The 23354-nt window shown below is 52.1% G+C and overlaps 9 protein-coding genes across 9 annotated transcripts; 5 read left to right on the forward strand and 4 right to left on the reverse strand.

Annotated features, from left to right (window-relative positions):
* Positions 1-720: 720 nt before the first annotated feature.
* Positions 721-1763, forward strand: CLUP02_16417 (DASH complex subunit Duo1; the record flags this gene model as incomplete). The annotated part of the gene is made up of 2 exons (XM_049295339.1): positions 721-1287; positions 1344-1763. Coding segments are annotated over 2 exons (987 nt in total), but the record flags the coding sequence as incomplete, so codon positions are not given.
* A 78-nt stretch (positions 1764-1841) lies between these two features.
* On the reverse strand, positions 1842-3137 carry CLUP02_16418 (uncharacterized protein; the record flags this gene model as incomplete). The annotated part of the gene is made up of 1 exon (XM_049295340.1): positions 1842-3137. The coding sequence occupies one exon, from the start codon at positions 3135-3137 to the stop codon at positions 1842-1844; it is 1296 nt and encodes a 431-aa protein (XP_049152487.1).
* Positions 3138-3942: 805 nt separating this feature from the next.
* CLUP02_16419 (primase zinc finger) lies at positions 3943-6291 on the forward strand (the record flags this gene model as incomplete). Its single annotated transcript, XM_049295341.1, has 1 exon — positions 3943-6291. One exon carries the CDS (start codon positions 3943-3945, stop codon positions 6289-6291), a length of 2349 nt encoding a protein of 782 aa, XP_049152488.1.
* Positions 6292-6877: 586 nt separating this feature from the next.
* CLUP02_16420 (uncharacterized protein) lies at positions 6878-7219 on the forward strand (the record flags this gene model as incomplete). Its single annotated transcript, XM_049295342.1, has 1 exon — positions 6878-7219. One exon carries the CDS (start codon positions 6878-6880, stop codon positions 7217-7219), a length of 342 nt encoding a protein of 113 aa, XP_049152489.1.
* A 320-nt stretch (positions 7220-7539) lies between these two features.
* CLUP02_16421 (glycosyl hydrolase family 92) lies at positions 7540-9967 on the reverse strand (the record flags this gene model as incomplete). The annotated part of the gene is made up of 3 exons (XM_049295343.1): positions 7540-8125; positions 8177-8798; positions 8986-9967. The coding sequence occupies 3 exons, from the start codon at positions 9965-9967 to the stop codon at positions 7540-7542; spliced, it is 2190 nt and encodes a 729-aa protein (XP_049152490.1).
* A 230-nt stretch (positions 9968-10197) lies between these two features.
* CLUP02_16422 (uncharacterized protein) lies at positions 10198-11257 on the forward strand (the record flags this gene model as incomplete). The annotated part of the gene is made up of 6 exons (XM_049295344.1): positions 10198-10235; positions 10544-10669; positions 10736-10799; positions 10885-10991; positions 11058-11142; positions 11195-11257. The coding sequence occupies 6 exons, from the start codon at positions 10198-10200 to the stop codon at positions 11255-11257; spliced, it is 483 nt and encodes a 160-aa protein (XP_049152491.1).
* Positions 11258-11436: 179 nt separating this feature from the next.
* Positions 11437-12882, forward strand: CLUP02_16423 (major facilitator superfamily transporter; the record flags this gene model as incomplete). The annotated part of the gene is made up of 3 exons (XM_049295345.1): positions 11437-11634; positions 11700-12191; positions 12250-12882. The coding sequence occupies 3 exons, from the start codon at positions 11437-11439 to the stop codon at positions 12880-12882; spliced, it is 1323 nt and encodes a 440-aa protein (XP_049152492.1).
* Positions 12883-13152: 270 nt separating this feature from the next.
* Positions 13153-15633, reverse strand: CLUP02_16424 (uncharacterized protein; the record flags this gene model as incomplete). Its single annotated transcript, XM_049295346.1, has 11 exons — positions 13153-13200; positions 13247-13278; positions 13413-13454; positions 13589-13706; positions 13785-14382; positions 14432-14592; positions 14662-15021; positions 15089-15136; positions 15205-15284; positions 15338-15414; positions 15464-15633. The coding sequence occupies 11 exons, from the start codon at positions 15631-15633 to the stop codon at positions 13153-13155; spliced, it is 1734 nt and encodes a 577-aa protein (XP_049152493.1).
* A 1532-nt stretch (positions 15634-17165) lies between these two features.
* Positions 17166-18299, reverse strand: CLUP02_16425 (dihydrodipicolinate synthetase; the record flags this gene model as incomplete). Its single annotated transcript, XM_049295347.1, has 1 exon — positions 17166-18299. One exon carries the CDS (start codon positions 18297-18299, stop codon positions 17166-17168), a length of 1134 nt encoding a protein of 377 aa, XP_049152494.1.
* Between the last annotated feature and the right edge of the window lie 5055 nt (positions 18300-23354).

Consider the following 23354-nt stretch of genomic DNA (forward strand, 5'->3'; position numbering starts at 1 on the left):
TCTGGTGGTGGTGTACCGTTCCTTCCTATTCAGATTTCTTTGACTTCAATTGCGCATGCAACTGTTGATCAAGGTGAGAGGGCGCGCGGATCGGTTTTTTTTAGCGTCGGGTTGTGGTTGCCGCCAAGGTGAGGTGGTGATGATGTTAGAGGGGGATAAGGTGATGTAGGTGAAAGACTCTAGATGGACTCCGGCAATCAGAGTATCAAGAGATGAAGCGACCTGATGAGTTTGAACAATACTAGGCAACTGCACAGAGGTTGAAACGGTTCAGTTTGTGATATCTCTGGTTGCTCTGGCTACAGGTGATGCAAGTGAGAAGTGGATGTGTGGAATGGGGTGGATGTGTGGAATGGGATGGATGATGTTCGCGATCATGGGGCGGCAGTTGGGATGCAATAGGAAATGGTCTCAAAAAACGTGGGAAGAGGCTGGAGGCTGGGAAATGTAGAGGCTGGGGACGGGGTAAGGTGAGGGTGAGCCGAGTGTTTTGCAGCGCACCAGCCCCAGCCCCCCGTTTTGCACCTGCACCTCACCACTCAAGCCTCATTTCTCTCTGTAAATTAAGCGAACCCCACCATAGCAGCGGGGACGCGTTGACGACTCAGGAGACGCGAATTTTCGCGTATAATCAACAGCGCTCGAATGGGCGAGCACTGTCACTATCCAGGTCCTACTTTCTAAGGTACACGCTGAAGCTGGTGTACTAGGTAAAGCACAGGCCACTGTACACCTATTCGTACCTTTGGCACCACAGTGTCTCCACTCCTGAGTGCCCCTCACTCGTTGCATCCCACATTTTCCCCCAAGCGACCGAAGACCTCTAAACCAAAAAGTCTTAATCCATCAACAAATAACGTCACACTCCGTCTTGCGCCGCGCTTCCTGACAGCACGAACAAGCCAGACTGCGCTTCAAACGGAACGTCCCCTCATCCAAGTCTGGACCGACAATCGCCGAATAGAACAGAGCCACAACCAATCTGTGGCTGCAGCTGAACGCCCAAGTGCCCCTACCACTATGGCAGACTACACCGACGATTCCATCACCGAGGACATATGGGCATCTCCTGGCCCCGAGGGCAGAGGTGCACCTCCCTCCGAGCGGCCCGAAACCCCTAGAACACCAAAGACACCCAAGACACCAAAGACGCCAGCAAATCAGACTCACAATGCCCCATATGACAGAGAGGCTTCTTTGCGGAAAGAATTGGAGGGGGTGCGGAACATCAATGCTGCCATTGAAGGCATAATCAGCACCCTTGACAAGGCCAAGGGCAACATGAATGTGCGTCGCCCCGCGAGAAGCTTCTCTGAAATGAAACCAACTGACCTCGCCCTCAGACTGTTGGCAGCACCGTGTCAAACGCATCCACACTCCTCAACACCTGGACCCGAATCCTCTCCCAAACCGAACACAATCAGCGACTCATTCTGAACCCTAACTGGCAAGGCGCAAGTAACGACTTGGTACAACTGGAGGCAGAGACTCTACAGAAGCAGCAGCTTGCCGAGAGACGGGCGGCTGAAGAAGAGAGGCGACGCGAAGCGGCTCGGAGGAAGAGAGAGGAGGAAGACGAAGAGCGACAGAGACAGGCGGCAGTCGGCAGCGCACCACGTGGCCGGGGAGTTTCTCGTGGGCGTGTGCGAGGCACCTCATCAGCAACCCGCGGTCACAGCTACTCGAGTAGCACATCGAGGATCGGCAGGGGCGCGGCGAGCGTTCGCGGTGGATATCGGGGCCGAGCTAGAGGTACGGAGTAAGGGGACGATACATTTTGTTTGTGAACGAGTACCGATACCCAAAAATGATTGCATTCAAATGGTCGGCCGCCGGCTAGCCTATTTCTTCTTGAAGAAGTCGCTCATTTTCTTCATGCCCGTGGTGTTGACCTTGCCCAAGGCCTTCACGCCTCGCGTTTGACTGGCCTTCTTCTTCTTTTCCTCTTCCATCTTGCGCTTCTTCTCAGCGCGGGCCTCCTCCTCTTCCTCGTCGAGCATGCGTTTCCTCGAGTAGTCGGCCATGGAGCGAGATGAGGCAGCTTCTGCGCGAAGCTTGGTGAGCTGGACCACATATTCGTCCAATGGCGAGAAGTCGACGCCTGAAGTTTCCTTATCGGCAAGGAGCTTCTTCAAAATCAACGCCATGCCTGGCGCAACATAGCTCGAGCAGATGAAGCTGAAGGCAACTTTGAGTCGTTGCAAGCTGGTCACCTCGGCGGATGCTTGGATAGCACTAACGACGGTCTCTTCGGCTACTTCTCCATCGACCGATGTGGCTGCTGTGGAAACATTGGATGTAGCTGAGGCTTTGCTGTCAACAGTCGAGACGGATGACTGGGATTCACCAGTTTCGTTCGACGGTGTCGACGTATTCGCTGTGTTCGCAGCCACTTCCACCTTGACAGCTTGTGACTTCTGAACTTGAATAGGAGCTTCCAAGACTTTCTTGACAAACTTCTCGTCCATGCTGGCGGGGAGTCCCTTGGAGCTCATGGACCGTGCCTTCGCGAGAATCTGAAGAACAAGCTTCTTCTCGCTCAGCCGGTACATCTTCTCATCGCCAGCATCGACGGTATCACACACGACCTCCATGCGTGACTCGAGGAGCGCTCTCGTCTTGGGGCATCGCAGAGCTTCGGACATGTGAGAAGACGAAGTCGAGACTGCATCGAAGTGATCGTCGCTGGAAAGGAATAGTCGCTTCGTGTCTGTTGGCTTCGCGGTGCCAAATAGGCCTGGAACCAGTAGGAACAGAGGATCCACAGCTGTCGCGACAAAAAGGTCGGCGCTATTGGTGACCTGGGCTTCAAGCCGAGATTCGTCCTTTTCATCCGTCTCCTCCAGTGTGCAAGCGGTCGTCTCAATCATCCAGCTCCTTGGTGTCGTCTTCGGCGCAGCAACCTTTGTGAACTCGTAGATGCCTGTCTCCGAGCAAAGCAGGTAGCGGGTGGGCTTGGAGTAGCGAGGGTTGGGAAGAGAGACGATGCGAGCCTCACGGGTAGCTTTTTGGGGGATTATGAACAGCTGGGGAGCGCTTGACGACTCTTCGGGTAGAGTGTATTTGGCCGTCGAAGAGGCATTGCTCGACTCGGTCTTTGCCGCCGGTGCGGCCTTGGTCGCTCTTGTTCTCGCCATGACGAAGATGATGTGTGTAGGAGTTAGGTTGATGATGTTCAAGGAGTGATTTACACCAAAAAATAGACCAATTGACCCAAAAAGAACGGCTTTTGATTGTGTGAGGGGTCTAAGAAAGATCGGTGGTGAGTTGAAGTCTGAATGGGAGCAGCCCAGCTGGTGGTGGTCAAAAGTGAGTGGGACGAAGATACCTGGTACTTTCCTCTGAGATCGGTCGTCTTTGGACTGAGAAGTTAATAGGACCCTTTCTGTCTGTGCTGTGCTCTTACGCGACGACGCGCCGGGTTCAAATATAAAGTGGATCGCGTCGTCTGGGGCTTGGCGCGACTACAGCCAATGGAAACAGGGAAAAGTCATCGACTACTCCACGTCAAACTCCTCTTCTCAGGCTAGTCTGACCAGGCTTATCGTGACGACGAGGTTCAGATGCGACAATTCGATAACGATTTCGAGGCATTCTTACCGCACTATTCGCACTCTTGCTTTATTCTGTTTTAGGCGGTCATTTGGCTCACCAACTTCGACGTCACTCCTTTAGCCGCACCTCACACCCTTCTCATCAGTCGCTATCGTCTCCTTTTCTTTGTCCGCTTGCTGTTTATTTGCCAGCACAGACCCCTCGTCTCGACTTTCAATCCAGTCTTGCGCCGGACGAAGCTGACAAGGCCGGCTGGCGGGTCATGGGCTTGTGGCGTTAAAGCTCCATTAAGCGGTCTTTTCCGGAAGGCGGACTGGACATACGACAGCTACGCCCTCGACTACACCATTGTGATACCCCGGCGAGATGCCTCCTGGTTCGTAATGAATGGACATCCTAAACGATCAGCATCATAACATCAACGTAGCCCCCCCGCCCGACGAGCCTCAATGGCCTCCCCGATCTCCTCACGAAGCCCTCATTAGCACCCCGAGCGGTCGCGAGCGCCTCAGACGCCTTCAAAATCGAGGATCACCCTCTCCTTCACCGTTAAAGAGGGGACGAGCGAACTCCACCTTATCTACACGATCGGCGAATTTGATCGACGAAATGGACGACCAGGAGGACGAGGACGAGGAGACACTTCAGTTGAAGTTGCAGGAGATTCAGGCAAGGTTAAAGTTGAAGAAACTGCAGAGCGCAAGGGAGAGGACGGAAGCAGCTCCACCGACTCAAACGCGACCAACCTCGAAAGGTTTTGGAGTTGGCCGGGCGCTCTCCCGACCTGAACCCCAGGCCACCATCGAGGTGCCTGTGTCTCCAATCCGAAAGACTCAGCCCGCACCACCAAAAGCATCGCCGACCCGGGTTGCGCTCGGGATTGATAAAGGTATCAAGAGAGCACCGAGTGTGCTGCGCAGGAATACAAATCCCCAAGATGGGCAGCAGCAGTTCGGCGGTTATCTTCAGAGGTCACGGACTCCTGCTCAACAAGAGGTATCACGACCACTGAGTTTCAATGAGAGGCTAGCTGCAGCAAGAACACAAGAGGTCGACCGACAGGGATTGAGGGAAAGAGTACAAAAAGTCAGGTCGGAGACTTTTGATATTGGGCAGAAAGAGATTGAGCAGTTCAAGGAAAAGGCGATTGACATTCCCGAGCAAGAGGAAGCTGCGCCGAGTTTCTCCAGAGATGAGATCCTTGGTGGAATGAGCAGAGCAGAACCCAACCAGCGCAAGCTAGACGCAATACCTGCTCTTCCAGCTCCATCATCCTCCAAAGACGACGACGACCCCCAAGGTCTCTACGAGCCTCCACCGGACTGGATGATGGCTGGACAGAAACCACAAAGACCGAAGAAGGTCGCACCAGCAGATGTGCCGGAAGCCGAAGCATCGGCATTCGAACCGTATTCTAGCTTTCATCTCTCCCAGCGCATTCTTCCCCACCAAGTCTTGACCAGGACTCTGTCTGGAAAGAAGATATTCAAGTTGCCCGACTTGCTGCGGAAGGTTAAGGCTCCAGAGTTTCAGCTCCCAGACATTGAACAAGACATTGTCGTCTTCGCCGTTATTGCAAAGAAGTCAGAACCCCGCTCTCACAAGCCCCGGGCTGATCAAAATGGCAAGCAGTCAGACCGAGGGAAGTACATGGTCGTCACATTATGCGATCTAAAGTGGGAACTTGAGCTTTTTCTCTTCAACTCAGGATTTACCCGATTTTGGAAGCTCACAGAAGGCACAGTGCTGGCGATTCTGAACCCGACCATTATGCCACCTCCAGTTGGCAGAGAAGCCACTGGGAAGTTCAGTCTCGTGATCAACTCTGATGCTGACACAATCATGGAGATTGGAAAGGCCCGGGACTTGGGATTCTGCAAATCCATCAAGAAAGATGGCGAGTTCTGCAACTCTTGGGTCAACAAGAAACGAACCGAGTTTTGCGAATTTCATACTAACGAAGCTGTCTCCAAGCAGCGAGCAAGTCGCATGGAGGTCAACACAATGGACTTTGGCGGTGTTGGAGAGAAGTTCAAGTGGAAATCGAGACAGCTCGTTAACCCACAGCCCGAGAAGAAATCGGGAAAGTACGACCGAGAAACACACAGCCATTGGTTCGCTACGAAATCAATGAGTTCTGCGTCACTCATTGACGGAGGCCAGGCTCTTATGGACAGGAGAGAAAAGGAAGAGAATCTAAAAAGAAGGATGATTGCCCAAGAACGCGAGAGGGGCATCATGTCGCGGCTGAGTAAAATCGGCGCCGGCACTGGAAAGGAGTACATGCAACAAACAGACCGCAATCGTAACCCTACGTCCGCGTCAAGTTTGCCGTCATCCTCGTCAGCTTCGAACGTACTCGGGGCGCGACAGAAGCCTGATATCAAGAGCTTAGGCATTATGCCCAGGAATAGGGAACTAGCTCTTCACCTCAGCCCGATCAAACGAAAGAGACCGCAGAGCGCGCAGTCTAGCTCCTCGATCGGGGCGCCGTCGTCGGCGACGGCCACGACAGGGCTAAAGACCGGTTTTGGATGGGGCGGCAATCTCAAGGACAAGCTCGCCAAGATGAAAGAAGGTGAAAAGCTGAATAGCGATAAGCCGCCGGTGAGGAAGAAGACGAGATTCGTGACGGAGAAGGGGATTCGCGAGGCTGGGAGGGAGAGTCTGGGTATGGACCTGCCGCAGGCGGTTTCTTTTGAAGATGACGATGACGACGATTTGATTATTGTGTGAAGGCAGCATTTTTTGGGAATGGGGTCATTCGAAGGCGACACTGGTCGGACGGGATGGGAAGGTATGGGCTTGCGGTTACACAGGGAGTTTTCCCTAGGTATGACTCCTGGATGGAGTCCGCTTGAAGCGATTATGGTCACCAAATACAGGTTACAGAAAACGGCTTCAAGACAGGATATCACGTCAAAAAAGACACTATTTTGACAATAGTCTGGCCGTTTACTTAGTATTTCGTGTGATCACACCTGGCTAAGGTGAGGTATAGTAAACTGCCTCACTTGGCGTCACATCAATGATATGACCGCGGAAGCGTATTCGTCGCTATTTAGCTTCAATTGAGCACATGATCCTCATCAGGGGGATATCTGAGAATTACACCGAGAGGTGAATGTGACTTCCTTCAAAATGCCGTCCATTCACCATTCAGCTTCTTGTAAATCATCTTTCTAGCCATGAATCGTCGTCAATCGTACTCAATTTGTTCGCCAAAAGGGTCCTAAGCTGTCTCCTTTACACACCAAAAACCAACGAACCTTTCACTCTTCCTGGGAAGAGCACTCCAAAATAACAAACCTCACACACCAAAATGAAAAGACAACATAATACTCTGCCCGGCCTACGAGCCGCGACAGTCGCTCTTCTTGCCGCTCGAAATGTAAAAGCTGCCGAGAGAGTCTTCTGCGCCGACGCAGAAAACATTGTGGTTCACCACATGAGCTGCGATGACGCCCCCGGCGGCACCTTCTTCTTGTTCGCCAGTGAGGAGGAACACGCGATCGGCAGCGCCGTCGATCCAAAGGCCGTCGATCTATACGACAGTGCTAATTTTATCGACCGCAAGTACGCCAAAGAGCAGCGTGAGCTACGAGAACGAGACTTGGAGTCAAGAGGTTTTGGGAGCATGACGCCGCGGGGATGCGGTAGCTAGATTGACGGTGAGCAGAACGCATGGAAGCAGATAGTAAGAAAAAGAGAATCGTAAAAGAAGAGACCAAAAGAAGTCCGAAAAAGAAGCTGCTTGTGGCCTTATGTAGGACCAACAAATTCGAACTCGCGCTCTTGCCGAAACCAGGCATTACTTTCCACCACTAGGTCATATACACATCAGGCGGTGCTTCTTGCCTCAACGTTGCCGATTGAATTGAATACAGAGTCTCGATGGCTATTGTGTTGTATTCCATGTGAGGATACTGCGGAACATGAGCATCTGAGTATACGTCTGCGAGTACCACGCGCGGCTCCACACTCTCACGTCTTCGATACAGCCACATAACTCGGCGGCCTTGCCTCTTTACTCTTCCCCCAGTCGGACTCCTTGTCTCCCAGCGTCAACTCTAATGTCTTGCCCTGACTGAAGAATTCATGTCCGATCCAACTCTTGGTATACGCCTCCTCGTCCAGCTTGGCACTCTGCACGTAGATGTTCTTGTACGCAGCGTCAAACCCGACACATTTGATAGTGGCATTCCCTCCCGTCACCGGATTTTTGACACTAACTTCCTCAAAGAACGGCGGCGTGATGAGATACACATTTTGCCCCGCGACTGGGAATAGGCCCATGACGGAGAAGGCAAGAAAAGCCCCCATGGCGCCCGAGTCGTCATTACCCGGCAACCCGCCACGCGAAGAGTTGAAGGCCGAGGGGATATATTTGTGGATGCGTTCCGCTGAGAGGCCTGGCCGACCGGCGTAGTGGTAGAGATAGACGGTCAGGAATACGGGCTCATTGGAGATGTCGGCTAGTGGCGACGCGTGGAAGTAATTGAGGCGGGACACGAAGGCGTCATCGCCGCCCATGAGATCGATGAGGGTTGATGTGGAGTGGGGAACGATGCTGGAGACAGATTAGCTAGACCGCAGTCGCAAGAACTTGGAGTGTACTAACAATTGATACTGCCAGATGCTCGCCTCGAACGTTTCGCTCGGATTTGTCGTCAGGGAGCAGAACCCGGCGAGATTCGAGCAAGCTATGGGATCTTGGAAGCCCCATGTTCCATTCATGTACTTGGGCTGGAAGAAGCCAGAGAATCCAGTGTCGGTGCCATTGATCAAAGACCTTTGGTCCTCTTTCCACAGATTCTGCCAGTTCATACTTCTTGCAATGTATTTGTCGTGTGACTGACCCTCCCCTAGCCCCTGAGCTAGGGTTGCAAGGCAGTAGTCGTTGTAAGAGTATTCCAAAGTCCTCGTGATGCTTCTTGAGTTTGTGCCAAACCCAACTGGGTCAAAGTCTAGATATGGGATGTAGTTGAGGGTCTTCCAGCTTGTGAGGCCGCCGCGTCCCTCATAAGACCACTCCAGGGGTTCGTCCTCGGCATCTTTCGTTATGGCCGCGAGAGCCACCTTCCAGTCTATCGAGGTTAGGTTTTTGACGTAGGAGTCGACGATTACGACATCGGCGTTGGAGCCTCCTTGAGTCCAGCCTTTGCAGAGAGACATGCGACAGTCTGGCAGCCAGCCTTCGTGCTTGTAGATGTCGAGCATGGAGTTTATCATTTGCGCTTGAGCTGCTGGATCGATAACGGTAAGCAGGGGGTGTTGGGCACGAAAGCTGTCCCACATGCTGCACATTATTAGAAAAGGAGAGCTGGAGACATGAAATGGATACTTGCCAGTAGAACGAATCAAAGTAGGGGATCCGGCTATCCCAATGCGGATTCTCGCCAGTGTAATTCTGAGGAGAAATCATGTTACGGTATAAGCCGCTCCAGAAACTCTTTTGCAAGTCTTCCGTTGCGCCAGCTGCCTTGACTGAAACGGGGCTCAGTTTCTCTCTCCAAGCGTCCTTTGCTGTCTTCACCAGCGAATCAAAGTTGTTCAGCGGATCCGGAATCTCCTTCTCTGCGTTGCGACATGCCTGATCACTGCTCTTGAACGAGACTCCCACTCTGGCAGTGACAGTGTCGTTGGTCAGCTCTTTGAAGCGCACGAAGCCGCCGCCCTCGAGGTCAAACAGGTTGAAGCCTCTCGTGATGAACAGCTCCTTGGGCTCGTTACCGGCTCTGTTATTGACCCATACCCCAGTATCAAAGACCTGGGCGCCAAAGAAGTCGACGCAGTAGTGAAGCACGTACGACCCAGCACCGAAGCTAGGCAGGAATGTCCCGTTTCCAAACATTCGCCCTGTGGGCGTGTCGACCTTGATCGACGCGTTTTGCCTGCTCGCCCAAAGATCTGTCAAGTCCAACAGCACGAGCGGATGCTCGCTTCCGCCGCTCGGGAACTTGAACCGCATGAGCGCCGCGTGCTCAGATACCGTCATGTCCGCCTTCACGCCGGACGACAGCTCGACGGAGAAGTAGCCCGGCTCGGCGACGGTCTTGTTCGCTTCATGCTGCGTCGCCCGGTCCCCGATGCGGAATCTACAGTTGTTAAGCTCGTCGCCGGGGCAGAGCTGAGGGAAGAGCGGGAAGTTGCCCAGGCTGGGGTTTCCGCCGGTGCCGCTGTCGTGGACGATACTGAAGCCGGTGATGTTGCTCCCGTCGGTCGAATAACCTCCAGTCTTTTCCCCGTCGACATCGGCTACGGCCTTGGCGAGGCCGTATGGTAGTGTCGCACCGGCGAATACGTTCCCGCCGCGTTGGGAACCGATTAAAGGGTCAACAAAGGCTAATGGATCAAACGATTGGCAACATCCCGCCACTACGAAGGCAATGAGCGGTACGAGGAAGCGCATGGTTTACATGCGACGAGAGCACGCTGGGAGGAAATGGACCAACTGCTTCTAGAACGGCATTCGATGCTCAAGTAGTACCCGAGAGAAGGAGAGTCTGCTCGTTGGGTGTTATCCGGCGAGAAGAGGCTGAACCCAAACCCGAAGCTACGCAGTTCGTGTCAGAGTTGAAGCTGGATCACCGACCGAGTCTCCGAAGAGCTCATTTTCATTTACTTCCATCGCCTTGCCTCATGCATAATGACCGCACGGCAATCCCGGCCGCAACGTCGTCCGACTTGATTAGCAAAGTTTAGTTCATGACCCCGCACAAGAGCTCTATGCGGTAGGTGGTACTAGGTTCGACGATCCTGCGTGGAAGATCACGGGAATAAAATGAACGTTACATAGAGTGGTTAGCTCCATTGCATCGTTTGGATCAAGCCAGAATATGGGCACGGCTCTTGGGGGCTAAATGGATGAGATACGGCACAACTGACCGTGCCCTTCTTTTCAATCTCCCTGCTACGCATGCTTGCTTGATTTTTCTCTGCCAGACGTCAAATGCAGCGCTGTACATCGCGTTGATTGATTCCGTAGATTCTTCATCATTGGGTCCGTCCGGGATACTGAACGGCACTTGTTCGATGAGTTGATACAGCCGAAAGCCAACGAAGGGTTGAGACTGAAGTCTTACATATCTAAGCGATATGAAAAGGATGACAAGTGATAGGAGGTCAGGCTCGCGAGGCAAACCAGGAAAGCAAGGACTGATATATCACTAGGGTGAAGTGAAACTGGGTACTTTTATTGCATCCTCATGACCCCAGGTCTGGAAGATGGTAAAATACGCGAGGTTTTTATAGAATGTTTCCGGAAACCATTTTGTTTGAAGCTACGGAGTGATCTTCCTGAGGGTCCGCACACTGTGAGGCCCCTAGCTCGTGTCAGTTACAGGGATAGCACGGCCCCGGACACTCCTGTCTAGGTCGCTTTCTTGTCTCGTTCGCAGCTTCTGGCAGCTTTCTCTCATCCCCCTCTACGTTTTGTAAGTGGCTCAATATGACTCAGTCCACGTAGTCAGACTGACAATATGACAATGGATTTACATAAGTTTACGAGTTCACACTAGAGAGAAAAAAATCGTCCGAACACCAGGCTCACGAACATCAGACGAACTCAATGAACTAAAACGAGACGTTTGGAAGAGCCCCTTTGGAGGTTGTGCGCCCGAAACACTCAATGCTCCAGCTTAGCCCCCGGAAAACCACCCCGTGCAAGATGGAGAAGGACACCTGGAACTTCGAAGTTTAACAACTTCAACTCCACCTCATGGGGCTTTCGCTCTTAATCTCGACTCTTACCACAATCTCACATCGAAGCTGGCTTCATTTCATATCCTACTTAATATCCCTCACTCGACGTATCTGCCAGTGTAGTCCGTACAAAGATTGAGAATCTAGGACCCAGTCACCCGCTAGGTATCCTCCACGATGCTAGACATCTACCAGATCAACCTCGCCGGCCTTCTCCTCGCCTGTGGCGTTCTCTTCGCTTCGGGAAGCCAAGACAAGTCTGATGTCTCCAAGAAAGATGCGAAGAAGAGTTCACAACAGAAGTCAAAGCAGACAGGCTCTCAATGGGCCTTCTACGTCGTCTACGCCCTCGTGATGGGTTCAGACTGGCTACAGGTAGCTAGCCCCTCACATGCAATCTCTGAATCTAAGGATCGAACCTCCTGACATGGCAACACTAGGGGCCATTCCTCTACTCTCTTTACAAGAATGAGCATCAAATCTCGGCAGACTTCGTGCCGACGCTCTTCACAACCGGCTTCGTCTCCGGCGCCGTGGCCGGCTACTTCATCGGTTCACTAGCCGACCGCCACGGCCGCAAGGCCAGCTGCCTCTTCTTCTGCGCCGCATACGCGCTCTCCTGCATTCTCACCACGATACCCAGTGTCCCGTTGCTCTTCATCGGCCGCGTACTCGGCGGTCTGGGAACTAGTCTCCTGTTCAGCGTCTTTGAGAGCTGGATGGTGACGGATTTCCATGCCCGTCGTCTGAGCGAGAAGGGCATGGACCTTTCGCGGACGTTCGGCCTGATGAGCACTGTCAACAGCATTGTCGCGATTGTGAGCGGTGTTGTGAGCGAATGGCTCGTCTCCGTGACTGGGACCCGCAAGTCGCCATTTTTGGCCAGTGTCGGGCTGCTGGTCGTTGCTGCTGGTGTTATTGCCAGTCAATGGGTACGTTGCAACATCAAATCGTATACTATTGCTAATTTCTTACTGACTGGGTGTGAAGGACGAGAACTATGGCTCGGCAGGTCAAGTCTCTTCATCGGAAAGGTCCAACGTCAACAAGCCTAGTCTTTGGGCCACAATGACGGACAAGCGCGTTCTCACAATCGGCCTCGCCTCAACCATGTTTGAAGGTTCAATGTATCTCTTTGTAGTACTCTGGTCCCCGGTTCTCGTCTCGGCCTCATCCTCACCCGAGACACTGCCATACGGCATCATCTTCGCCTCCTTTATGGCCTCGACCCTCCTCGCCTCTCTTCTGTACCCCCGCCTGCTCGCCCTCGTCTCCACGCCATCCCGGCTGCTGCTATCGGTCCTGTTCGCCGCCAACGCCGTGTTCTTCGCTCTCGGAACGGGTGCTCCTCGCGCGGAGCAAGTCACCTTTTGGCTCTTCTGCCTGTTCGAAGCCTGCGTCGGGTTGTATTTTCCCTCGATGGGATACCTCAAGGGGAAAGTCGTCGATGACGGTGTCAGGGCACAGGTGTACGGCGTCCTGAGGATCCCGCTCAATGTCTTTGTGGTTGTTAGCTTGATGTTCAGCAGCGATGGACAGGCGGGTAAGGTGTTCCTCGTCTGTGGCATGCTGCTTCAGGCGAGTTGTGGCGCGCTGTGGCTTATGGGTGGACAGGATGTGTAGATAGCTATTAGTCCCATTATCGCCTCCGTGTGGCGATCTTCTCGTCTCCAACTAGAATTTGACTGGTCTTGACCTTGACATGAACAAGAACCTTCAGGCCGCAGCCCTAGTCTCCAGTCATACGTGCAAGAATATCACCACCCTCACCGACTGACGTCTACTTAAGCGCCCGTAAGACACATCAGACGCGCCTTTCGGGCCGTTAAGTACAACCTCGCTCGTTCGCCCTGGTTTTGGGTCTCGTTGTACCAGGGCTTGGTGTTCTTGTGTTTAGGTGACCATATTTGACTTGTTCTCACGTCCGACGTTCCGCATTGCCTATGTGCACATCGTGCTTCTTAAAACGAGCAGATGTGTCGCATACAACCCCCAAGCGGGCGGAAATTCCAATGTCATCTGACAGATCATTCAGGCACATGAATACAAAACGGCAGAGCATGTCTCAAACCCGAACCATTTGACAGGGCTTGTTGGTGTATACTTCACTATCACTACCTTATCTAAGTACAAAGTGCGCCTCGTATTGTTACCAAACGCCGGACCGAAAGCGGCAAGCAGAAGTACCGGCATCCCTTTCACTCATGAGAAACATTGACCCGAAGATTACGAACATATGTATGTGTGTGCGCAAGAAAAAGACTTCTCTTAGCAATCAAATTGGCCATCTAGTAGTCAACTGACAGAGGTCGTAGCATTGCGGGCCGACCCCGCCTAGTACCCAGCGTCGGAAGTTGGTCCGTAGAGTCCGATGGAACGATCTCTTGGTCTTCAACTTCAATTTTCAAACTTGGGACACGTTCCAACGGCGTAGCTGTGCCATCCAACTGTCGAGAAGCTTATCAGTCTCACATTGCGTTGAAACTACGCGTCATATGGAGATTAAGTGCGATGGTTGTACTCACCTTGTCAATGACAACTTCCAGCCCATCCGCAGTCCCTCCAAGAATCCCGCTTACCGAGAGACCACGCAGGCCAGCAGCTTCGATACCTCGATTCAGAGGAATCTCATCATAGCTTTTTCCCTGCCTGGGCATATCCAGTAACGTCAAAGAGCCCGCCATCGAGCCTTTCAAGAAAAGCTGCACCTGGCAAGGCAAGTCCAGCTCGTTTCTCTCAACTTCGACTTTGGCGACATACTGCCTTATCGGGACCATCTTGCGCCGCTTGCCCCTCATGGAAGAAGATTGCTGCTTCTGAGGACCGTAGATGCTATTTACCGTCCTACTGACCGCCATCTTAACGTCTCCTGGTGTCTGATCCCAGAACCTCATCGGTGCATACGTATACCCCCAGTCACGGACGTGTGTGACCGATTCGCTGGTAAGCGGACCACCGCCCGTCCCAGTAAAGGGCCACAAGGGGTACTGCGGGTTGATGGTGGTCCCGGATGGCGTGGCGAACATCTGGGATGAGGCATAGGAGAAATGCATTGTGGCATTTTCGAAGTGAAGAGCTTGCCAGAAGGCAATGAGGCGATCTACATTGGCATGATGAAGCCAGCTTGGGAGACGAATTAGACCTGGCGTCACAAGGGTGAGGAAGAACTTACAATAGTGGTTCGAATGCCGAGGTTGATAGATGGAGGAGATCCTGGCCGCAGGCGGCCCCGACATGGACTTCTCCATGAGGCCCTTCAAAGTTGGCGCCTTCATTCTGGGCAGTGACCATCTCATCGAAGGAGGTTGCCTTCAAGAAGACATTATACTGCGGCTAATCAGTAAAGACAACCAACTTGAAACGCCACAAGCTTGCTCTTTGGAATTGTATTCATCAACTTACAACCTTTTCCTTCAAGCCGTATCCCTTGAGCCTCGCGTTCGCCGTATCGGGATAGCTTTCGCCGTCTCCAACACACCGCTTCGTGTAATTCTTTCCATCAAAGCTGCCAAATCTGCCATTGAGAGCCGTTTTCGGATAAGTAAAACGGTAGAATGGGTTTCGCACCGCGAGTGGCTGCAAGGCGCCGCCCACAGGCCTCTTGATGACAACTGTCGGCATCGCCGTCACGGGCGGAACCTGGGAGTCCGCGGCCCAGTCCCAGTACGCAACGCGCAAACTCTCCGCAGCTTCAACGTATTCTCGCTTATGAGACTCCGGGTAAGAGAGCGCAATACGCTTGGCGTAGCGGACTAGCACTTGCTGGAACAAGTAGTCAGTTTTCACTCACTCATTGATTCTTCATGTTTGGGTGATCGGTCGCACGAACCTCGTAAAGCGAGAGATATCCGCGATGCCAAGTACCAAACAGTCCTTGCTTGTTGACTATTAGCAAGAAGTGAAAAAAAAAAAAAAAAATTGCGCTGCCGGACTGTGAAGACGTACGTTATGTGGGCAATATCCAGCATTCGCCCCGGTCTGTGGTCCCCCTCCTGACCAGGCCATATACGGCTGTCCATGAATGCCTACGACTGTCAGTAGAATGTTCTGATGATGAAGGGACTTTACGATGACAAACCAGCGACTTGAAAATACGATATGGGATCGGTTTCGTTCGCATCCTGCATAGCCGTGAGGGCTCCAATGTACAAGTCCCTAAGCGTTTGTGAGAAAGATGGTGTCTATCATCAAGCTCTAGTCTTACCATTGCGGTCCGGCTTCTTCGTGTATGGTGTTGATGTTCCTCCTTATTGGGATTTCACCAGTCCGCATATTGATACCGGATCTCACTCCAACAATAGGGTACTGTTGCGCCGAGAGGGTACATGACGCGGCCACAAGAATGCCAGTAACAAGTGACAAAATCGAAACCATTGTGTGTTGAGACAGTGTACGTCAAGTCAATTCGAGATGCATGAAGGAGGCAAAGGCCTTTTTCTCAAAAAAAATCGGGATTTCGGCACGATTTTATGCTTTCATATGGAACAGTCAAGTTGGCCCCTTCCAAGATTTCGAAGCAAACGAGAAAAGCCGTCGGATCCGATCCATGATCCCGTGCTGTCACCAACCTTGTATCATAACCCAGAATGTGGGAAACTCATCATGCTCGTGCACCTGCCGCCGCGTACCGTTGCGCGACATGGTGACGATGTTCGACGATGTTCGACGATGTTACTCTTCCTCTGCCTACCTCGGATGGAGGATGTGGATGCATGATCAGCTGGTGACGACCCTGAGTGAGCTTTCGCATCTAAGAACAACCGTAGGACTAAATCTTCGATAGTATACCAAAATAGATACGGCGCGTGTTTGTATCACGACATCGTTAAAGACCGCGCTGTGGGGGCTCTCTCCTTTGGACAGTCTTTGCTCATTTGGGTAACGTTGACGACAGACCTCATCCTGAAGCGGGAAACCTCAGCCGCTCCGGGTTTTCGAATCCGGAAACGCTACGGGTGACTGCTGGCAGACCATGAGATTGGGAAAACAGTATAAACGGAGCGGTCAGTGTTGCCGTCGATGCGGCTTTGCTACGGCCCCTAATACGAGCGTTATTTCGCGTCTCCTTCTTGGCGCTGATTTGTAGCCTGAACGAACCTGTGCTGGCGACAACCTCTGTCTGTATCACTAGCAGAACCACCAGTTTCCGTTTGCGCTATGATGCCGTCCTTCCGAGATGTAGACAGCCGGTTGGTGTCACCATGCGAAGCCACGCCGTGACTGAGTTTCTTCCCTTTTCTGCGTTTCTTCACTTCACCGCTCTCGGAGGCACTTTAGAAGAAGCGCTGGATGATGGAGATGAAATGCATTGGCTGAGAAATACGATGTCTTATTCCTGAGCGAGGCGACTTTCATGCTGCACGAGGTGTACGAGGCGCTCTGACGTGGCAGACATCAGGTTATCCAGCGGCTAGGGAAGAACTGTCGTCTTTGATGCATGCCTTCACATGTCCCTTCATATGCCGTGGATCACGTGTTGTGGCAACTTTTCGGGGAAAGACACAAGCATCGTGGCTATTGGCGATCACAATACACGATGTGCGAGCAATTGAAATATCTTCATCATGTCAATAGGTTAGCTACTTAGTCAAATCTCATATTTCACAGCGGTATGCTTATGATATTATAATGTGGAACCTAAGTGAACAACTTTTGCCTTCAGCAATACAGCTTTTCGCTCAACCGAGATAGAAAATGAGGCAAACCTGTTTGTAGCAGGCTGCTAAGTGGAACGCCAATGATCATCTCAACTAAGCCAAGTTCCTGCACCAAGAGAGTCCTTCATGCAAATCCGGAAGCCCATAATCTCATCCATATTCAAATCTCCTCAGAACCAAGTAAAGGCTCGGGGGTGTGTGTTTGTTCAGTTTGGAACACCAAACCAGTGCCGAAGTAGACGTCTGGTCTCATAGCGACTTCTCGAGAACGACTAGTTCACGGAATCCTTCTTTCCACTTCTTCATCTGCTCGGCCGTGGGCTTCGGCAATGGGCTCCGGGCCACACCACCATAGCCCAGCCACGCCTGAAGGCCAGCTTTCACGCCCACAACACCACCTTGGATCGCTGTCCAGTCGCCTTGTGAGACGATCTCTTGCATATCCTGAGCTTCTCCATGTCTCCCCTCTTGGAACAGCTCAATGGTTCTGATGCAAGCCTTGGGGGCGATGTTGGCCAGGCCTGCGAGGATGCCATGCCCTCCAGCTACCAAGGCCTGGATAGAGAAGTCGGCTGAACCTGCCAAGACGAGGAACTCAGGGGTCTTCGAGTTGGGATTCTTTGCCAGCTTCCTCGTCGCGCCGGCAACGCGGTTCAACTTGCCCGTGTTTCCGCATGTAAGCTTAACGCCAATGATGTTGGGATGCTGAGATAACTGCACAATGACGTCGGAGGACAGATCCATGCCTCCCACTGCGCCAGGAAAGTTGTAGATGATGAGAGGAATCGGTGATGCATCAGCCACCGTATGAAAGTACTCGAAGATGGTTTCCGATGACGGAGCAAAGAGGCCAGCGTAGTATGACGGAGGAAGCACCAAGGCATAGTCTCCACCAGCAGCCCAGGCCTCAGTACAGTATTGTATCGTCTCGCGTGTGCTCTGGCTTCCGCAGCCGACGATGATGGGCATGTGAGAGAAACCGGCGTCATTGAGAGCTTGTCGTGTTGTTGCCGTGACGAGTTGACGCTCGGCGTGTGAAAGATGGACTGCTTCTCCGTTGGAGCCCTGGGTGGCCAGGCCGGTCGCACCCGCTTGAGCAAGTCGTACTGCATGGCGAGCAACAGTATTGACGTCCACGTTTTCCGTACCCGGCTCGAAGAAGCACATGGTAGGTACATAGACACCGGGAACAAGTGGTCGGGTCTCCTGCAGATCTGCGCCAAGTACTGCGCTGTCGTATGAGCTGCTAAGAGGTGAATTTGATTCAGCCGCAGTCAGACTTTCGATGTGTAGATGTGAAGAAGTATTAGGGTTGTAAGGTATTCTGCTATAGCCGGCTGTGAAACTACCCGCGGGCGAGGGGACATCTTGGTGAGGGGCCATGACTGTTGTGGGAGATTGTAGCAGAAGATTTCTTTCAGGTAAGACGACAGGAAGCACGACGTAGGATACACGAAGCGTGGCAGAGGTGTAAATCAAACCCGGGAAATTATAGTAAGATGATGAGGTCTGTACTGAATATAGTATATGCTGTGCCGATCTTGGTTCATGGAGATCCTAGAGGTCTTTCAACAAGCCGAGGAAGACGGGGAGGAGTGGGAAGGAGGCCTTTTATCATCGGAGGGAAGGAAAAGAAGGAAGGCAGCTAGGGATGATGTGACCCCCATCAAAGGGTGGCATATCGATAGTAGTCTTGCAACAGACCAGTGGCGTCACAGGTTACTTCGTAATTGTGGCGGCTCGTCCGTTTCGTAAGTCAGCGTCGCCCGAGATGAAAAGAATGATGCGGGCCTTCAACGGATGAACCGGCTCTTGCATACGAGCAAGGTCCTTCTCACTCTCGGACTCAAGGAGAAGACGCACCATGCGGAAAGTCATGGGCAAACAGGCCATTCCGAACTGACCAGCAAGGGCTGCGACTGGCCAAACGAAGTAGCACGAAGAACTGCAGCAGAGAACCGGGATGTCGGAGAGACTGAAGTGTCTAGACCAGGGCTTCGCGACACAGTGCGTGGAGTCAAAGGCAGGATCGCTGCTTAGCCATGCAAGACGCGAGACCGGCATCTGCTAGTGGGAGAGATGAAGGTGGGATGGCTGAACCCAACCCAGATACGTCTTCTGGGGTATTACGCCGCTCGACGTGGGGGTTAGCTTCAAAAAGGCCCTCGATCTCCAAGTTGCCTCCTTGGACACCTGCAGAATCGAGCATTCCAAGCCGGCAATACCATCCCGCTAAGCTTCACACCAGAACAGTCTTGGAGGGTAGATGAATAACCTCCAGATCTAAGGGACCATCCTCCCGATACAATCTGTGAGAAATGAGCCATGAAAGACCTTGCGACCAGCCGCAAGCAGTTCGGTTGTCACTCATGTGGCTCGGTATCAAAACGGCGCCCTTCTCAAGTGTTGGTCTTGTTTTTACCTCGATTCAAGTCCCATCAATTGAGTTGATGTTGGAAGACGACACGGCGTTTCGGCCGACGCTCATGGCCTCAACCGATCTCAGCAGTGAATAACTTACGATCCGATTCGAAGAAGGAAAGATTTTGCTGCATTTGCGCCGGCAATCTTTATGTGAAAGATCTGCTTGACCTATATGGTAAACAACGAATCTTTAGCAAGAGGCAAACCGAGCTCTGAAAAGGGATGCCGCGAGGCAATGAGCGTCTGCTTTAGGCTCATTAGGGAATGATGTTTGGTTGAGAAAGCCTTCAGTGAATTGTGAGTCGCCGATTGGCATCTGCTCACGTAAGCCTAAAAAGTGAGTGAGTGAGAGGGAGAATGAGAGAGTGTGTGGGAAAGGGAGATTTGCTGCTGTCTCCTCCAGGTCACCTAAGCCATCAAAGCTGCTTCATCCTATTCCGAATCATCTAGGAATCATTCCGCGCCATGAATCCCACGCGTGATATCGAAAAGCATAGCCCTTCTCCCTCAGCCGTCGTTTTCTACTGAATCATATTTATATTGTCTATGCATCTCACGCATCTTTGCGCATGGACGAAAAGCAACATCGTCGCTTGTTCCCACTGACTGATTCTGATCTGCCTCATTGAGAGCGTCAAGGACTTTCTATTCGCTGTTTCGTGGCGGAGGTCGTATGAGCTCTTGTGTTATGAACAGGGTTCAAGATCAGAGAATAAACAGTTTGAGAATAGCCTGGTCAATACCTCCAAGTCAACAAGTCGAATGCGTTTCATGGACACTTTTTTCTCGGAGGGGTGGAAGTGAAGATCGAAGCACGGGGTGAGCAACCAGCATCGGACACAATACACCGCTGCAAGTCATGCACACACACGAAGGCTAGCCCATCATGCAGTCGATGGTTTTGAGGTACCTTGCTACGACATGGAACCTCGAGGTTGCAAGATGGCTCCACCGTTCAGTTTCCAGATTGGGAAACTGTCTTCGTCATGTGTTCTGAATAGTTTTCCAAGCCATCGTTTCCTCAAGCGCCCTGCAAACGTCCAAATCGAATTGTGAGAGGACCAAGCGTAACGACTCATGAGTGAGAACAACCTTGGTGCCATCGGATGTTGGACGGATCGACAGACTTTAGACAACACTAACCCCCACGCTAGCCAACGTGCCAGCTCCCCCGGAAAGCCAGGTGCCAACTCGTTTGAGGGGTCCCCTTGTCATGGACGATTCCCAGCTTCTCAAGGCGGTAAGGCAGCCCTCATGATTTACGACGTGCGTTCAGACGACATGTATCCGTCTTAGATCGAAATTGTCTGTCGGTGGCAGTGTTTCTCTGCCTGCCTGCTTTTGGTCGCGTGCCGAGTCTTACAGGTCTTGCAGTCTTACTATGCATCAACTTCATTCTCATCCACCACTCATTCCCACTTCATGGGACTGTAGAAAGCAAGGTCCTGTCATCATCAGCGCATAGATGACGGTGAACCTAGTATTCTATTCTGCTTACGGATCCATATTCCTGCGTCGGCCGTCCTCCAGATGCAAGTACGGACCCCCGTGACCTTGTGGAAGAGCTGTAGCTGTGCCCGATGTCTTGGCCTTTTCCTCATGCCACCATCGACAGTGCATTCCGTCTTCTTTTTCTACAGTGTTTGTCCGCTCGTCCAGTTGCGCCGGTCAAGCGTCTGATAACTGTCGTTAGCGCCTTCGGGAATAGTTGCAAGTGTCTGCTGACCACCAAATGTCTCCCCCTCAAGAATGGAGCAGGACTCCGCCCACATGGTGTGGCAGACGTCGTTGCCAGCAGTCTTGCTGATGTTGCAGCTGCGCCGCGCGACCATTTTCCCTTTTCCACCCCGAGACTCACTCATACTGCCCATCACGTCGGATAACGGCACATCGCCACCACCGGGCAGCCCCCCTCCCAGACAGAAGACCAGCTTTCCCCGCACTTTGCTTGACAGCGATCTGATATTGTTCCCCGCGGATTACAGTCTGCTCTTCAGCCGCACGATATGTCGCCTTCATCGACGTCGTGTTTCACACCCTATGGTCTGGAATATTACATTCTCCCCTGTCTATGATTGATGGAGAATCATGCCCGTCATTATGTCAATGGCTTCCTTCGCATTTATCTCGGCTTCGCAAGAAATCTCATGTCGTCATGTAAACCGGGCATCTTGAGATGGCAACCCAATCGTATTACACAACACAGGTCCCGGTATTCAAGCCTTCAACGGGTGGAATCAGGGTTTTGGCACCACATCGCCCTCACAAAGATCAGCAGCGAGCCGCCTGTGCCACGTCTGCAGGCTTGGAAATCCGGGGGCGGGGCGTCATGCGGTGCGAATCCTGACATTTTGACCTTCCACGGAGCCTAACATCGCTGGCACCACTCTCGTCCGTATTTGGTCAGTTTGTGATTCTACTCGCTGGGATTATAAGGCGAGCGGAGAACGATCACTGTTACCCCCGGTTGGGTATAGATTCCCGTGTAGTTGTCAGGGGCTATCCCCATCGTTTCAGTGTCATTAGAAGTCTTGGAAGTCCAGGAAGACCACTCGTCCTTAAGCCGCTACATGCCGCGCGAATGTTCACTCAGTGATGGGAAGAATTTCCACGTGTCCTGCAGCTATGATGGGACCAACAGTCGACCCAACCTATGGTAATGGCTTGTCGATCAAGGAGTGGTCGTCAAGACATAGCGTTGAAGAGACAAGATCTTGTTTTCTCCTTGCCCCTCTGAACCTCGTTTTGTGATAGCCAGGCTCTCTTATTGTCTCCTCATTTCTCTTTGGAGATATATGGATGCCTGATATACGATGCGCTTACTCTCGGCAGCTCCCGCCTACTGCTTGTCAAATGCCAACGCACGATTCTATAACCAGCTTCCCGTCGAGTTCTCGGCGGTGCTGTAGTGCCAAAGATTTGGTGTGCGTCTTGTCTCTTTTCTCTTCTTCTATCATTGTAAGTATCCCGCAACTTCAGTTATATAGCTGCGACGACTCCTCCGAGATGTGTCAGCCTCATTTGAGTATTACCGCACTACTTCATTTCACTCCTCTAGCTCTTCCATAGCCTTTGATATGATTTCTGGCTTCCAACTAGTCTGTCAAGGCCATGCCTCGTACCAGGGCTTTTCGTACCACCTACGGAGGACTGTGAAACCTAGGTCATATGCGGAGGACCCTGCCAGGACTCACTCATCCCACGGCTGACCGAGGGGTTGTCTCGCTGAGCCCCCACACCCCACGGCATGTCTCTGCGGGCTTGACAAGGAACGTTGACTTGACCTTCCCGATGGAGACCAGGTGAAGCATGAGGTACTCTAGAGCAGTCAATCCGGGCTTCTGGGACCTGGGGAAAGGATGGTGTTCTCGTTCCTGGCGGGGGCTTACCTTAGTATGTTGCTGTCGGGCAGCCGCTGGCGAGAACGAGTTGGGCCACTGTGCCTGCTTGAGTACCCTATTTTGACTACACGTCTCCAGAATGACAGTTTATGAATCAAACGGGCACTGTGTCGTAGTCGAGGATATCGGTCATTGCCTTTTTGTGGCTGAAGTATCATTCTTCACTTGAATTCCACGATGAGAGAGTTATTGTACCATCAGATTGGCCGCTCTGGTACGAAATTCAACACCCTAGAAGCTCCTTTTAATGACGAGTCAACTGCCCAATAAAATTCAGGCACAAGATTCTAGCACTTGCTGTGTCACTATTGAGATATCCAATATTCGACGCCACTATCCACAACTTGCAACATACCCACCTCCTCCCATAATGAAGCAGTCACTGATGTCGCGAGAAGTCTATGTCTTGAGGGATTTAAAACAATAAAATCACGGACCTTGTCTCCTTTTTACTGGAATGGCTTTCCCCTATGGTCTTTATTTGGCCACTTTTGGGAACTCTCTTTTGGACCCATAAAATCACAAAAGATTGGGATTGACTACAGTCCACCGCGGCATACTCAGATGGCTCAAAGAGTTGGTTGACAGTGGCATATAAGACCAAAGAACGCTC

Source organism: Colletotrichum lupini, chromosome 9, assembly GCF_023278565.1.
Source record: "Colletotrichum lupini chromosome 9, complete sequence".
Taxonomy (NCBI): Eukaryota; Fungi; Ascomycota; class Sordariomycetes; order Glomerellales; family Glomerellaceae; genus Colletotrichum; species Colletotrichum lupini.